Source organism: Camelina sativa, chromosome 12, assembly GCF_030686135.1.
Source record: "Camelina sativa cultivar CO46 ecotype springtype chromosome 12, ASM3068613v1".
Classification (NCBI taxonomy): domain Eukaryota; kingdom Viridiplantae; phylum Streptophyta; class Magnoliopsida; order Brassicales; family Brassicaceae; genus Camelina; species Camelina sativa.
In genome coordinates this window covers 41,165,930-41,179,801 of record NC_141891.1, presented here as the reverse complement: position 1 = coordinate 41,179,801, position 13,872 = coordinate 41,165,930, and the positions used below count along the sequence as shown (strand labels likewise).

At 37.2% G+C, this 13,872-nt stretch overlaps 1 protein-coding gene across 1 annotated transcript; it reads right to left on the bottom strand.

Moving 5' to 3' along the window:
* Positions 1-184: 184 nt before the first annotated feature.
* LOC147933426 (uncharacterized) lies at positions 185-12,907 on the bottom strand. The gene is made up of 6 exons (XM_087477451.1): positions 12,800-12,907; positions 2,471-2,551; positions 1,933-2,371; positions 1,418-1,699; positions 692-1,148; positions 185-584 (listed from the first exon to the last, which is right to left on the bottom strand). The coding sequence occupies exons 1-6, from the start codon at positions 12,905-12,907 to the stop codon at positions 185-187; spliced, it is 1,767 nt and encodes a 588-aa protein (XP_087333577.1).
* Between the last annotated feature and the right edge of the window lie 965 nt (positions 12,908-13,872).

Below are 13,872 nucleotides of genomic sequence, written 5' to 3'. Positions count from 1 at the left end.
TCATTAAAAAAAGGGTAGTGAGATTAAGTGGGGGTAATGCAGAAATGAATTTCTGGTATAGGGGCACTAGAGATGAATTCTCGAAGAGAAATAGAGAGAGAGAGAGAGTGAAAACAGTCTCACTAAACCAGAATGAACGGAAGAGAAAGAGTAAGAGGAAAGAAACAAACACACCCAGAGGTACTCAGCGTACAGACCAAAAGACCTCTAGAGCTTCTCCTTTCTTTGTTGACAAATTTCGGAGGGCTATAGACTTGTTCTTGATGACCAAGCAAATTTTCCGAGCAATAATGCTGAACTGGAGGGTAATACCTTCGTGACAACGGCGATTCCGTTCATTCCAAATTTCGTAGATGCAGGCTTGCCACGCTTGTAATAGAGCAAGGGAGATGATGGCAGAAGAGCTGGCGGAGGTTAGCCACTGGATAATTCGGTCCCATTGCAGAGGAGGAGGGGAGAGCCCCATTTTTCTTACCATCTCAGACCAGATAGATGAGGAGTAAGCACATTCAAAGAACAAGTGATCCCTGGATTCGTTTCCCAATCCACACAGAAGGCAAGTCGGTTCCACATCAAAACCCCACCTAATCATATGGTCCATAATCGGGTTGCGGTTACGAATAAAAAGCCAAGCTGCTAATGAGTGCTTGGGGACTGCAGCTTTGTGCCACATAAGTGAAAACCAAGGAACCTGCGGATTTGATAGACGGAGAGAATTCCACATTTCCTTAGACTGATAGAACTTATGAACCTTATCGTTGATGATCCAGGTGAATCACTAACGTTAGAATAGGGTATGGTGGTGATGAAGTTAAGAACTTCACAATAAGAATCTGATCTCGCTGGAGGGAGGTTCCAGTTATCCCCATCTTTATAGTCTGACACCAGTGCAGAAAGTAGAATTCCAAGGCGACGTGGTGCATCTTCCCCCAGGAAATGGATTAGCGAACCGAAAGGAGTCCAAGGATCCCACCAAAAGAAAGTGTCCTCCCCTAAACCAAGCTTTATTCTGAGAAAATTGAAAGCCTTGTGTCTCAACTTTAAGAGCTTCCTGAACATCCAAGATACGGAGGTCGAGTTTTCATTCAAAGCCCAGAAACAAGTCGATGAAAGATATTTTCTCCGGATCCAAGCCACCCAAATAGATCCTGCTCTGAAGTATAACATCCAAATGAGCTTTAAAGCACAAGTTTCATTCCAAGCGGACCATGAATGTAATCCTAAGCTACCTTCCCTCTTAGGGAACAAAATCTCCATCCAAGCAGCATTTGCTCTAGAAGACTTATCCAAACAGCCATGCCAAAGAAAAGAGCTGGAGAGGCTATTTATGCATTTGATCATTTTTTTGGGAGGAAGAAAGCACTACTCGATAAACCAACTATCCCCGCTACAAATGTGGATAACAGTTGCAACCTACCCAGAATGCTCAGATGACGGTGCACCCAAGTGTTCATCTTCAGCCTTATCTTCGATAGCAAAGGGTCACAGTCCCGAATCGAAAGCTTTCTGGAACAAAGAGGGAGTCCCAAATAGTGGACTGGTAGAGAAGCTGAGGGAAGAGGGAATTTTGCTCTCATACGGGAGAGCACATCTTCACTTACACCTGAACAGAACATGGATGTTTTGGCAATATTGACCGATAGCCCTGAAAATTTCTCAAACTGAGACAGAACCGTGAAAACCCCGGCAAGAGACGATTCTGAACCATCCAAGAAGATGAGCTAGTCATCTGCAAAGCATAGATGGGTAAGCTCTAGTGGTTCACAACCCGGGTGGTAGCCAAAAATACTATCTTGAGCTGCTTTATTGAGCATTAAAGAGAGCACATTCATTAACAACACAAAGAGGATTGGAGAGAGAGGATCCCCCTGCCTCATCTCAGTCTTGCCTTTAAAATATCTGACGAGACTCCGTTTATACTAATGGAAAAACTTGGCGAGCAAATACAACTCTTAATCCATTCCACAAACTGATCAGAGGCGCCATAAGAGGACAGAGCGGGAAAAACAAAATCCCAGCGGACCGAGTCGAATGCTTTTGATATGTCCACTTTTAGAGTGATCCTAGGTGATAAAGTGGTGAGATGATAGCCCTGAAGAACCTCAGAAGCGAGGAGCACATTCTCAATTAAAAGTCTGTCCTTAATAAAAGCAGTTTGATTTGAAAGGATTGCGAAGGGAAGGATCTGCTTGAGCCTATCAGACAAAATCCGTGAAATGACTTTATAACTTGTGTTCAAACAAGAAATTGGCTTGAAGTCTTTTAACTCTTCTGTTCCCCGTCTCTTAGAAATCAAGACCAATGAGGTAGCATTAGCACAAGACGGCAAGAAGGAGGAGGAGAAAAATTGTTGCACTGTTGTAGTGAATTCCTGGCCTAAAAACTACCACTTCGCTCTGTAAAAGTCAACTGGATAGCCGTCTGGACCTAGAGTTTTATTCAACGGCAAGCACATTAAAGCTTCTCTAACCTGGACAGAGGTGACCTCAGCAGAGAGCAAGGATACTTGAGAGGGAGATAGACGAGATGGGATAAGCCTCTCTAAAAAATCCTTTAAAAAAGGACAATAATCACCACGTGGAGAACATAAAATGGATGAGAAGTACCCCTCGGCTAGATGGTGGATCTCCTCCAATGTTTCTGACTTTGAACCAACAAATTATCTTAAAAGAGGTGACCTCAGCAGAAACCAACAAAAGAGATGGTAACTTAAAAACTGTTTAGATTTTTTTTTTTTCTTTTCAAAAGCTTAGTTTAAGTTTGCGTTTTTTGGTGTGTCTTTTTTTTTCTACATGAAAACACATTTTTTTTCTCTAGTTATACACGCAAACGGAAAGTAAACTTATTTTTTTGTTTACGTTGTGGTTGCCAGTTCTAGGATAATGTAGAAACTGCTTCATGAATCACCACAAACAAAGCTTTCCTCACGTTGAATGAAACTTTTGGTAGATATTCAACGGTACTTGTACTTAGTACTGTTTATATATTTTAAAACCAGTTCCTGGATCATATATTAAAGACAAAGCCTTGTCCATTTCTCACTTGATTTGGAGATACAATAATTGGAAATATCTAGGCTTATTAATTGTCAAATCTCAAAAAATTGTAATATATATTTAAAAGTAGTTCAGAGAGGAACCAAAGCAAACCAAATCATATTACGAAAATCTAATTGGCAACTTTAGACTGAATAATAATCAAATCTTAAAACAGAACTTAACTTTAATAAACTAAAACCATTAAAAAAAAAAAAGAAAAAAAAAAGGATAAAGCCAAATCTTATCAGATTTTTTTTTTTTTTTTTTTTTTTTTTTTTTTTTTTTTAAATTTTCCCATATCCTTCTTTTGGTATATATACAATAAACTTATAAACCCCACAAAAACCCATCGGACCACGCTAAGTCGGCATAGGGTATTTGTACAAGTCGCTATGGAGGTAATTACTTGCTTGGACTGCAAGAAACAAACCGATATAGTGATCGACTATCAATCCGGGGATACAATCTGCACAGAATGTGGTCTCATCCTCGATTCCCATTACATTGTCGACTATTTTGACCGAAATATCCAGGCCCGGCCCACCCCTAAAGCAACTAGCATGCTTTAGGTCACCAAATACATACTAACTATTTGGATTACTTAACAAAATATTCCTTAGCTGAGTTGGTTATCTAGTAGTAGAATAAGTTTCTTATCACGGGTTCGAATCTCCAAATAGGCAACATTTGTATTTTTTTAATTGTATGTAATTATGTATCATATAGTTAATGTATATTTATAACATACCATAAATAAAAAATGCTTTAGACCTCCTTGACCATAGGACCGGCCCTGGAAATATCTCACATATGACCTCTCCCATCAGGACCAAACTTAAGGTGGGCACGAACGGTCTCAGGAACCCTAACCCTAATCTCGTTGACAAAGCCTCCTCCACAAGCTACAGGATCTCATCACCGTCTTGCTCCAGTCATAAAGATCTGCTAGAAGACCATCACACGAGGTTGATTGAGGAGCTAAGTTTAAAAAAAGAAGGCCAATTTGATTATTAATTAGTCGTTTCTTAATTATAATTGTATATGCATTATTGTTTGTATATACTTAATTTAGATATATTTAGCCAAGTGCTCGTGAGATTTGATTGCCTTGTAGTTTACTTGCGGTTGATGTATGATTACAAGAGCATGCAGCATCTCCCAATTATCAGGTTTTCAATGATCTACCATGTCGTCTTTGAAGCCGATATTGAAGGTGACTCAGAAATTTCAACTATTTAAGATTTAAATTATTTGTGAGCTATGTTAACATATATTTTTTACTGCAAATTGGGGCTTACAAATCGTGAAGTTCAATATATTGTTCTGCAGACGTCTCAGTGGCTGCGGAAGTCGCGAGCCCTGAGGATCAGCTAAAACTTACCTTGTATCTTAAGGTGAGAACTAATATCCTAATTTCATATTGTTAGTAATTTTCTCTTTGGTTTTAATATTTTTTTTTTTTGAAATATGTTAGTTTTGAAATAAACTCTATGTCTTTGCTTTAAAAGAGAAACAAAAACTATTTTTTAATATAGAAATATCCTACTATATTAATTGGGAAGTACAAATATGAAATTAAAATTTTATATCCAAGTATACAATATAATTATTTTTAATAACTAAATTTGAAGATTTCAAATTATGATTCTCCTATCATCTTTATTTTATTTTATTTACAAAATATTTGGAATTTTCATATAATACTTATCATTAATAAAATGCAGAATTTTTTCTGCAAATGCTGTGATTTGAATTTTTGAAAACGAAGATATATCATTCAATCTATGAAAAATGTGTGTTTTAATTTTCACATTAGGGGGTTGGTAAAAATAAATTTGTATAGATGATAAATTATAATTTTTATTTGCTCACAATTATAATCATAAAATCATTATTTTATATTTCACAAAATAATGATGTAAATACAACAAACAAACAATAGAAAAATGTAATAATATATCAAAAATAAAATACTATAATATTCTAAAATAATTAGTATTCAAATAGACTAATAGATTTACAGAACAATTAAAAAAAATATTATCTCAAACAAAATAACATTTTTAAAAAAATATAACAATAATTTTATTATTATATTATAATTTTTTTTAAAAATGTTGACCCGTGCTTTAAGCACGAGATATCTCCTAGTATATAATTACTAAAATAGTTTCACTGAAATTTACTAATAATTAAAAGAAGAGTCTTTTTTTTCTTTTCTGGAAACTAACAAACTTATGATTTATAGTTAGAAAAATACACTTATTTATATCTTTAATGAAAAATACATGTTTTATATATTATATGACATTTCAGTCCAAATCTAAATTAAAATCTATAAGTTAAATAAATCCACAAGAAATTGGAAACAGTATCAACTATTGATATGCTCAAATTTACCCTAGAGCTATCTCTCAAATTAAGAGATCACTGCAGTACTTAGGGGTCGAATTCCACAAGTACTCAAGACTACACAATAAATTATAGAGTTTTATAATTATGCTAAACAGATTAAATTGAAATAAAAAATAGCAATGCTAAATATTAAATAAAGCTGTTGTAAATTTAATGGATCAAAAAGCTAGGCCTAGGGAATTTCTCAGGAAAATATGAATTATTAAATCAATCAATAAATTAGGATTCAAACAATTAAGAACAGATCTAGAACTCTAAACACTTTTGTAAATTAAATCAGTTCTCACTGCAAATAATATCTAAATTTAAAACCAGAAAATCCAAATCTATTTGTAAAATTCTAGGTTAAAAATCAGCAATAAAATCAGGTTTAGATTGTTCACAAAATTATTAAATCAAATCTCTTTGCAAGAAATAATTTTGCTCATCAAAAGGTTTTATCAGGAAAATTAATTATATTCTCATATCAATTAATAATCCTAAGATCTAAATCCAGATGACTAATCATAGATCTAGCATTAAGAACAACCTAAGATGAAGATCTAGAATGATAATGAATCCTAAATAAACAGATCGAACAAATCATAAAATCCCTGTGAAAAATCCTAAACCTAACAAGCAAACTACTCAGACATGTTTAATGAAGAACAAAGCATCTTTTCTGAATAATAAGCAATTGAAATTAAAAAGAGTAATAGGGAGTTCAAGAAATTCTTCTCTCAAAGCAGATCTCTCTCTCCAAAGCTCTCAAAATCTCACAGGGTTACAGGAAAAATAAAACTTGGTAGAATAAAACTTAAGGGTTTGGAAAACCTAAAAACTATATATATATGTCCTAAAACACGTCAGGGACTAGTCTTGCAAATATGGAAAACTTCGGGCAACTTTGTAAAACTTCCAAATTTGGCTCTCTTGTCGGTTTGGACTGGGTGTCGATCGATGCTAAGGCAGTGTCGATCGACACCATCTCCTCTGGTCGATTCCAAGTTGATTTCTTGCGGATTGTTGCTCCAAACTGATCCAAATTGCTCCACTTTGCTCCTTCCATGCTAAAAACCTGTAAAGACTCAAGAACAATCTAGAAACAAATGAAAAGACACTAAAAGACTCTTTATATCATGGTTAAAAACCACAAAAACCATGATATATCAACTCCCCCAGACTTAGCCTTTGCTTGCCCTCAAGCAAAACATAAACTTAGACTTGTGAAAGAGGTTTGAAAACAGGGAACTCACTCAATTGCAGATTATTCTTATTCACACTCTTCATTTACCTGACTCAAGAACTTACTACTTATACTCAACCATGATAAGCATCAACATTCCTTACTCAAATCCCACAATCCCTTGGAATCTCTGAAATCTCCATTGTCATCTCATTAGTCAATATTAAAGCATAAATAAGGTGAATTCTTACCTTGGGTGTATTGATCAGTGGCATGTGAACTCTCTTCAGGCCAAGACATTCTTCTTACATCTCCTTTCCTCTCCCTTTTCTCACTTCCATTATTTTTGTTTTTTTTTTTTTTTTCAAAGGTGTAAGCGAATACCAGGGTCATCGGTAATTTACCTATCCCTCGCTTCCAAGCTTTGTGTGATCATTTGACTCAAGAGTAGAATAATGAGGTCACTGGTAATTTACCTACCTCTCTAAACTGATCAAAATCATCTCATCTTTTATTCTTTCTTTTTCTGATTTTTTTTAAAAGCACTGAAGGGAAGAGAGAGGGGAGACATACTTTGAAAAATTGCATTGTCTTGTATGGCCTGAAGAAGAAGTCTAGTCCACTGATTTCCAACCCCAAAGTAAGAGATTAAGTCCGGTTAAAATCCTGATAAAAGTTGAGACAATGTTAGATCAATCAGATATCCATTGAATAAGGGCTTTCAGGATTGTTGATAAGGCTCATAGTCTTTCTAAGCTTTAGTTCTGAGATCAAGCATAAACAAGTAATCATTAGAGTGTTAGCCAAATAAGAGAAATCATTAGTCAAGATCATAATTCCCAAAGACAAAAAGAAAAATTTTGAAAAATTTTACTCAAACTTTATGGTTTTGACTGACACAACTGAAACTCAAAAACAGAAATCATAGTTAGTAACTAACCTCCCCCAGACTTAAACAACACTGTCCCCAATGTTATCAAGTAAGAGGAAAGCAAAAATAGAAATAAAATAAACAAAAATCAAAATCAAAAGAAAAAGAAAAAAAAACCTACCAGTGGGTTGCCTCCCACTAAGCGCTTGTTTTCAGTCATTAGCTTGACTGTGTTGGAGCTCAGGCATCCCGTGGATCAGAACGTGGCAGTGAAGTCCTCTTCATCCAAGGTGGTGTATAAGCTTTGGGTGCATGAGGCTTGCCAAGGATGTGAAGAACAGGACCTAGGTGGTATTTAAGGATTGGTTTGCCTCTCTTATGTCCTGCAAAATCATCAACAGAAGAAACAAGCGCTCTACGATAATCTCGTGGCTTGGTTAACTGCAAAACATTTTTTATCTCTTTGAAATTCTTATTGATGATAGGAGGAAGTTTAGGAGAAGGAGAGGTGTACCTTTGCCTTACCTGAGGACTCTGGAGTGTGGAGTGGGAGACTTTCTGTTTGGGAACAGGTTTCTGACTTGAAACATCAGTCTTAGAGCTGTTCTGTCTCGGTCGTGGAGGGGTGTCGATCGATACCCTGTTCTTGGTGTCGATCGACACTGCTTCTGATGCTCGTGTTGCAGCAACCTTCTCAACAGAAAATGTCTGTCCATCAATAGTAGGAGCCCTCCTCAGCTTATCCATCTCAAAATTCATTGTCAAACCATCCACATTCAGTGCTATGTGTCCTTTTTGCACATCAATGATGGCACCAGCTGTAGCCAAGAAAGATCTTCCTAAGATGAGAGGATCTTTAGGCTCTTGATCATACTTCAGCACCACAAAGTCAGTGGGAATCATGAAGTTGCCAACCTTAACTGGAATATCCTCTAAAACACCTTGAGGAGTTCTTCTGGATCGATCAGCTAGGATTAGAGAAATCTGAGTTGGCTTGAATTCTGTCATCTCAAGTCTCACAGCAACAGAATATGGCATCAAGTTGATACTGGAACCAAGATCACAGAGTGAGTGAGAGAACCTTCCTGCGGAGATTGAGCAATCAAGAACAAAGCTTCCAGGATCTGGTAACTTCTTAGCAGTCCTACATTGAATGATTGCACTCACTTCCTTAGATACAACCACCTCCTGCTTTCTCTCCTTCTTCCTCTGAACAGGCTGGTTCAACAGAATTGCACTAACATCCTTAGTTAGCAAGGCTCCTTCTTCAGGGCTCAAACCATTGGATACCATTCTCTTCACATAGAGTTTTAGTGGTGGTGAAAGCTTCACTGCATCAATCAATGGCATCTCAATCATCACCTTGTCCATCATTGCCTTGCATCTAGCTTCCTCCATCTCCTGCTTAGACTTTCTTGGCTTGGGAAAAGGAACCTTAGGCTTGTAGACCCTTTCAGCAGCTAGAACCTGAGATTTTGCAGTTTCTGGGTTCGTCTGAGAGGAGTGTCGATCGATGCCATGATCTGAAACTGAGAGATTGGTCGATTTCTCTTCTTTTTCTGCAGAAGCAATTTCACTATCATCTTCATCTCGCACTGATATGGCATTGCAAGCATGTCTGGGGTTTGACTCAGTTCTTGCTGGAAGAACACTCTCTTGCCGTTTAACAGACCCAGCAGTCTGTGCAACTTGAATCTCCAGCTTCTTAACATGAACATTCAATGCATCAATCTTCCCATTCAGCTCAGTGTAGACATTGTCATTCTTCCCATTGAATGTCACTGTCAATTGCTCCTGTCCTTGCAAAAGCTGCTCAAGCATGGCTTCCATTCTACTCTCTGAAGAATTCTTAGGAGGTGGAGACTGATAAGATGAGTTCCCATATGTCCTTGTATAGCCATTGTTCTGTTGTTGCTGCTGATACTCTGGCTTGGAAGTGTAGCCTGAAGAGTTCCCACTGTAAGGCCTATTGCCTTGCTGATTTCCAAACCGCTGTCCCTGATTCCCATACACATAGTTCACATCTTCCTCTTGGTGTCCTTGATCAGGTTCTGGCTCATATGTCTCAACCTCAGCAGCAAAATGAACAGATTTCTTACCCATAAGGAGATTATGCACTGAATCCAGCTTAGCATTAACAAAAGCTAACTGGTTTGAATCAAATCCTCCATGCAATCTCTTCCTTTCAGCATCTGCTCCCTTAGTGCTATTGCTAGAAGCCAAATTCTCAATCAAAACTTCAGCATCTTCTGGAAATCTTGTTTTGAAATTCCCATGACTTGCAGCATCCAAAGCTAACTGATACTTCCAGTCACACCCTCTGAAAAAGATACTCAGCAATTGTACTCTTGAAAAACCATGGTGTGGACAATCCCTCTGATAAGCTTTGAATCTCACCCAAGCTGCCTTGAAAGCTTCATCTGGTCTTTGCTTGAAAGTGGATAGCTTGACTCTCAACTCATCTGACATTGCATCATCATAGAAATGGTTGAGGAAAGCCACTTTGACTTGTTGCCAAGATGTCAAAGATCCAGCTGGCAACTGCTTCAACCACTGAGATGCCTCTCCTGCAAGTGAGTATGGGAAGAGCTTGCAGAATATGAAGTCCTCAGTCACCCCATTAGCCTTGATGCTAGTCACAAGATCCTCAAAATGCTCAATATGGTCCAGAGGCTTCTCATTGGGCAAAGCAGAGAAAGGTCTCTGTCCAACCAGTTGAAAGTAAGCAGGCTTCAGCTCAAAGTCATTCCTCTGGAATGGTGGAGGAACAATTGCAGACCGGTTCTCATACACAAGATCAGCCTGGTTGTAGTCAGCAATGGTCCTGATCAGATCCCGGTTTTGCTCCTGTCGTCGAACTGGGTTCTGTACGTGGTTGGCAGCTCCACGCACGTCTGCAGGTGGGTGTCGATCGATGCCACCTGGTTGGTGTCGATCGACACCAAGGTTTGGATCATCAACGACACCAGCTTGCTGGTTCACGACAGCCTGCTCGTTGACAACAGGTTCTGCAATCACATTGCCTTCAGCATCAATCTTTTGGCCCTGCTCATTGCGCAAGTGGCCCTCTTGATCCCTCAAAACACCAGCCTCATCACGCATCAGAATGATCGTTTTAACCATCTTCAGAGATTTGGCTGCTTTTCTGTTCTCACGCTCAAGTTTTCCCAACTCTTGGTTTGAAAGATTCACAGTAGGACCAGTCTTGTCGCTCCTTGTGTTAGGCTTATTAGGCATACACCTGAAACACACAAGAGAGAAGAAAACAAAAGCGTGTTAGTTTGAAAATAAAAATAAAAATTTAGACAAAATCTAAAACTCAAATCTAATGGTAGATCAAAGAGTCCCCGACAACGGCGCCAAAATTTGATATGCTCAAATTTACCCTAGAGCTATCTCTCAAATTAAGAGATCACTGCAGTACTTAGGGGTCGAATTCCACAAGGACTCAAGACTACACAATAAATTATAGAGTTTTATAATTATGCTAAACAGATTAAATTGAAATAAAAAATAGCAATGCTAAATATTAAATAAAGCTGTTGTAAATTTAATGGATCAAAAAGCTAGGCCTAGGGAATTTCTCAGGAAAATATGAATTATTAAATCAATCAATAAATTAGGATTCAAACAATTAAGAACAGATCTAGAACTCTAAACACTTTTGTAAATTAAATCAGTTCTCACTGCAAATAATATCTAAATTTAAAACCAGAAAATCCAAATCTATTTGTAAAATTCTAGGTTAAAAATCAGCAATAAAATCAGGTTTAGATTGTTCACAAAATTATTAAATCAAATCTCTTTGCAAGAAATAATTTTGCTCATCAAAAGGTTTTATCAGGAAAATTAATTATATTCTCATATCAATTAATAATCCTAAGATCTAAATCCAGATGACTAATCATAGATCTAGCATTAAGAACAACCTAAGATGAAGATCTAGAATGATAATGAATCCTAAATAAACAGATCGAACAAATCATAAAATCCCTGTGAAAAATCCTAAACCTAACAAGCAAACTACTCAGACATGTTTAATGAAGAACAAAGCATCTTTTCTGAATAATAAGCAATTGAAATTAAAAAGAGTAATAGGGAGTTCAAGAAATTCTTCTCTCAAAGCAGATCTCTCTCTCCAAAGCTCTCAAAATCTCACAGGGTTACAGGAAAAATAAAACTTGGTAGAATAAAACTTAAGGGTTTGGAAAACCTAAAAACTATATATATATGTCCTAAAACACGTCGGGACTAGTCTTGCAAATATGGAAAACTTCGGGCAACTTTGTAAAACTTCCAAATTTGGCTCTCTTGTCGGTTTGGACTGGGTGTCGATCGATGCTAAGGCAGTGTCGATCGACACCATCTCCTCTGATCGATTTCAAGTTGATTTCTTGCGGATTGTTGCTCCAAACTGATCCAAATTGCTCCACTTTGCTCCTTCCATGCTAAAAACCTGTAAGACTCAAAAACAATCTAGAAACAAATGAAAAGACACTAAAAGACTCTTTATATCATGGTTAAAAACCACAAAAACCATGATATATCAACTATTATTAAAATTTTTTTAAGATTAAGAGGGTTTAATATTTTATATATTAAAATTTAACAAAACAATATCTAAAGTATATCGTTTAATATTTGTTATTTAAAATAAAATAAAAGTCCTCCAACGGTCGAGACACAACTTTCAGCTCAATCTACCATTGAAATCTGAGCCAATTCAACGATTCGCGTTAAAAAAACAAAATTGCAAAAAATTGTTTTATGTATTTTCAATAATAACAAATTACCAAATCTCCATTTTCTTTTTATAACGTCTGCTTTTATATGTATGCATGGTTCTCACTAAACCTCCCTAATCTCTAATAATTCGAGTTTTTATCTCGGGTGAAGAAACCAGTTCATAACTTTAACATCGGTAAAATGTTGTCATATACATGTGTTATTATTGAAAAGATCATGACTTAACATGTCCATGACAATACCACTTGACTTAAATATAGATCATGACTTAACATGTCCGTAGACATGTGTTATTTATTAGATAGCGTATGGCTAATTATTGTAAACGGAAAGCATAAGACCCAAAGATTACATACAAGAACTCGAGACAGAAGACAAAATCCGTCTAATGCATCATATTCATGGAAGAATTAACGAAGGAATACTTTGATTTGTGTATCACAAGACTTAGTTCTGACATATTATATATGAAGATTAAATTAAATCAACTCAATAATATTTTAAAAGCTTCCAAAAAAAACTAAGTAAAAAATCTTCAATGTAATATGTATTTTTGTTACTCACTCGCGGTGATTTTTTCTCTCCCAACAACTTCTTCTTCTGATCACAACCACGTGCACCGACGGCGGGTCCTCCGTCAATTCCGGTGACGATGAGGATCCTACGACCCATGGCGCTTCATCCGCGACCCCGCATCATCTCGGCGACACCATGGAAACAAGATCAAGGGGGCAGTGGAAGGGAGAAGCATCTGCGCGATCTCACCGGTAAGAGCTCTATCGGCGGAATAGCGACGCAGAGTGGAAGAAGGAGATTCACGGCGAGGAACGGCGGAGGAAGACAGGTAGATCTAAGGTCGGAGATTCTGGAGGTTTCAACGGATCGGTCTCGATAGGGGAGGTAGACTCCGATCCGGCGAGGCTAAGCCACCGTCGAAGGTCTCTTTTCTACTCCCTACTGTCTTCTCCTTCACGACCGAGCAAGAACTCTCCTCGACGACGACGAGATCGATGCTCTTCCTCCTCCTCAACGCGGCTCTACGGTGGCGGGATGGACAACGGATCTTGGATCACCATCTCCGTTCGGCTACCGTTGTCCAGGCTTACCGGAGGTCCTGATCCGGTAAGCATCCGCAGCTTCGTTGGACGGCGGCTACAAACGTGTTTTACGTTTGTAGATTAGGGTTTTCAGCTTCGGTTTGGTTTGATTTGTAAACCCAGTCGGTTTTGTATTTTCATTGGTTTAGTTTGGTTTGGTGTAACGGGTCGGGCCCTTAGGGGATTTTGTATGGGTTTATATCCGGAAATAGCCCATTGAGCATATATTTTTAATAGAATACCCTTTAACCAAAAAAAAAAAATATGTATTTTTGTTAGTTATGAGTTTACATTTATGAAATTATTTTGATCATGCTATGCTAAAAATAATAAAAACACATTGAAGAAAATAAAGTCGAATCATATGCTTTTGTCGAGATTTTGAATGTACACACGCAAAAAAAAATACGGGAATTTTCAAAAATACCCCTTTTTCTAAGTCACTTTTCAAAAATACTCTTTTATGGTGTTCATTTTCAAAAATACACTTTTATAATATATAAAATGACAAAATTATAAACCCTAAACTCTAAATACTAA

What these genes read in the sequence shown, in the direction of transcription:
- LOC147933426 (XM_087477451.1), bottom strand. Translation starts at nt 12,907, where the DNA reads ATGGGTCGTAGGATCCTCATCGTCACCGGAATTGACGGAGGACCCGCC. An exon ending in CTGAGGTCACCTCTGTCCAG is followed by an intron (nt 2,372 to 2,470) that starts GTTAGAGAAGCT and finishes TTTTTAGGCCAG; the next exon opens with GAATTCACTACAACAGTGCA. An exon ending in GAGTTGTATTTGCTCGCCAA is followed by an intron (nt 1,700 to 1,932) that starts GTTTTTCCATTA and finishes TGGATGGTTCAG; the next exon opens with AATCGTCTCTTGCCGGGGTT.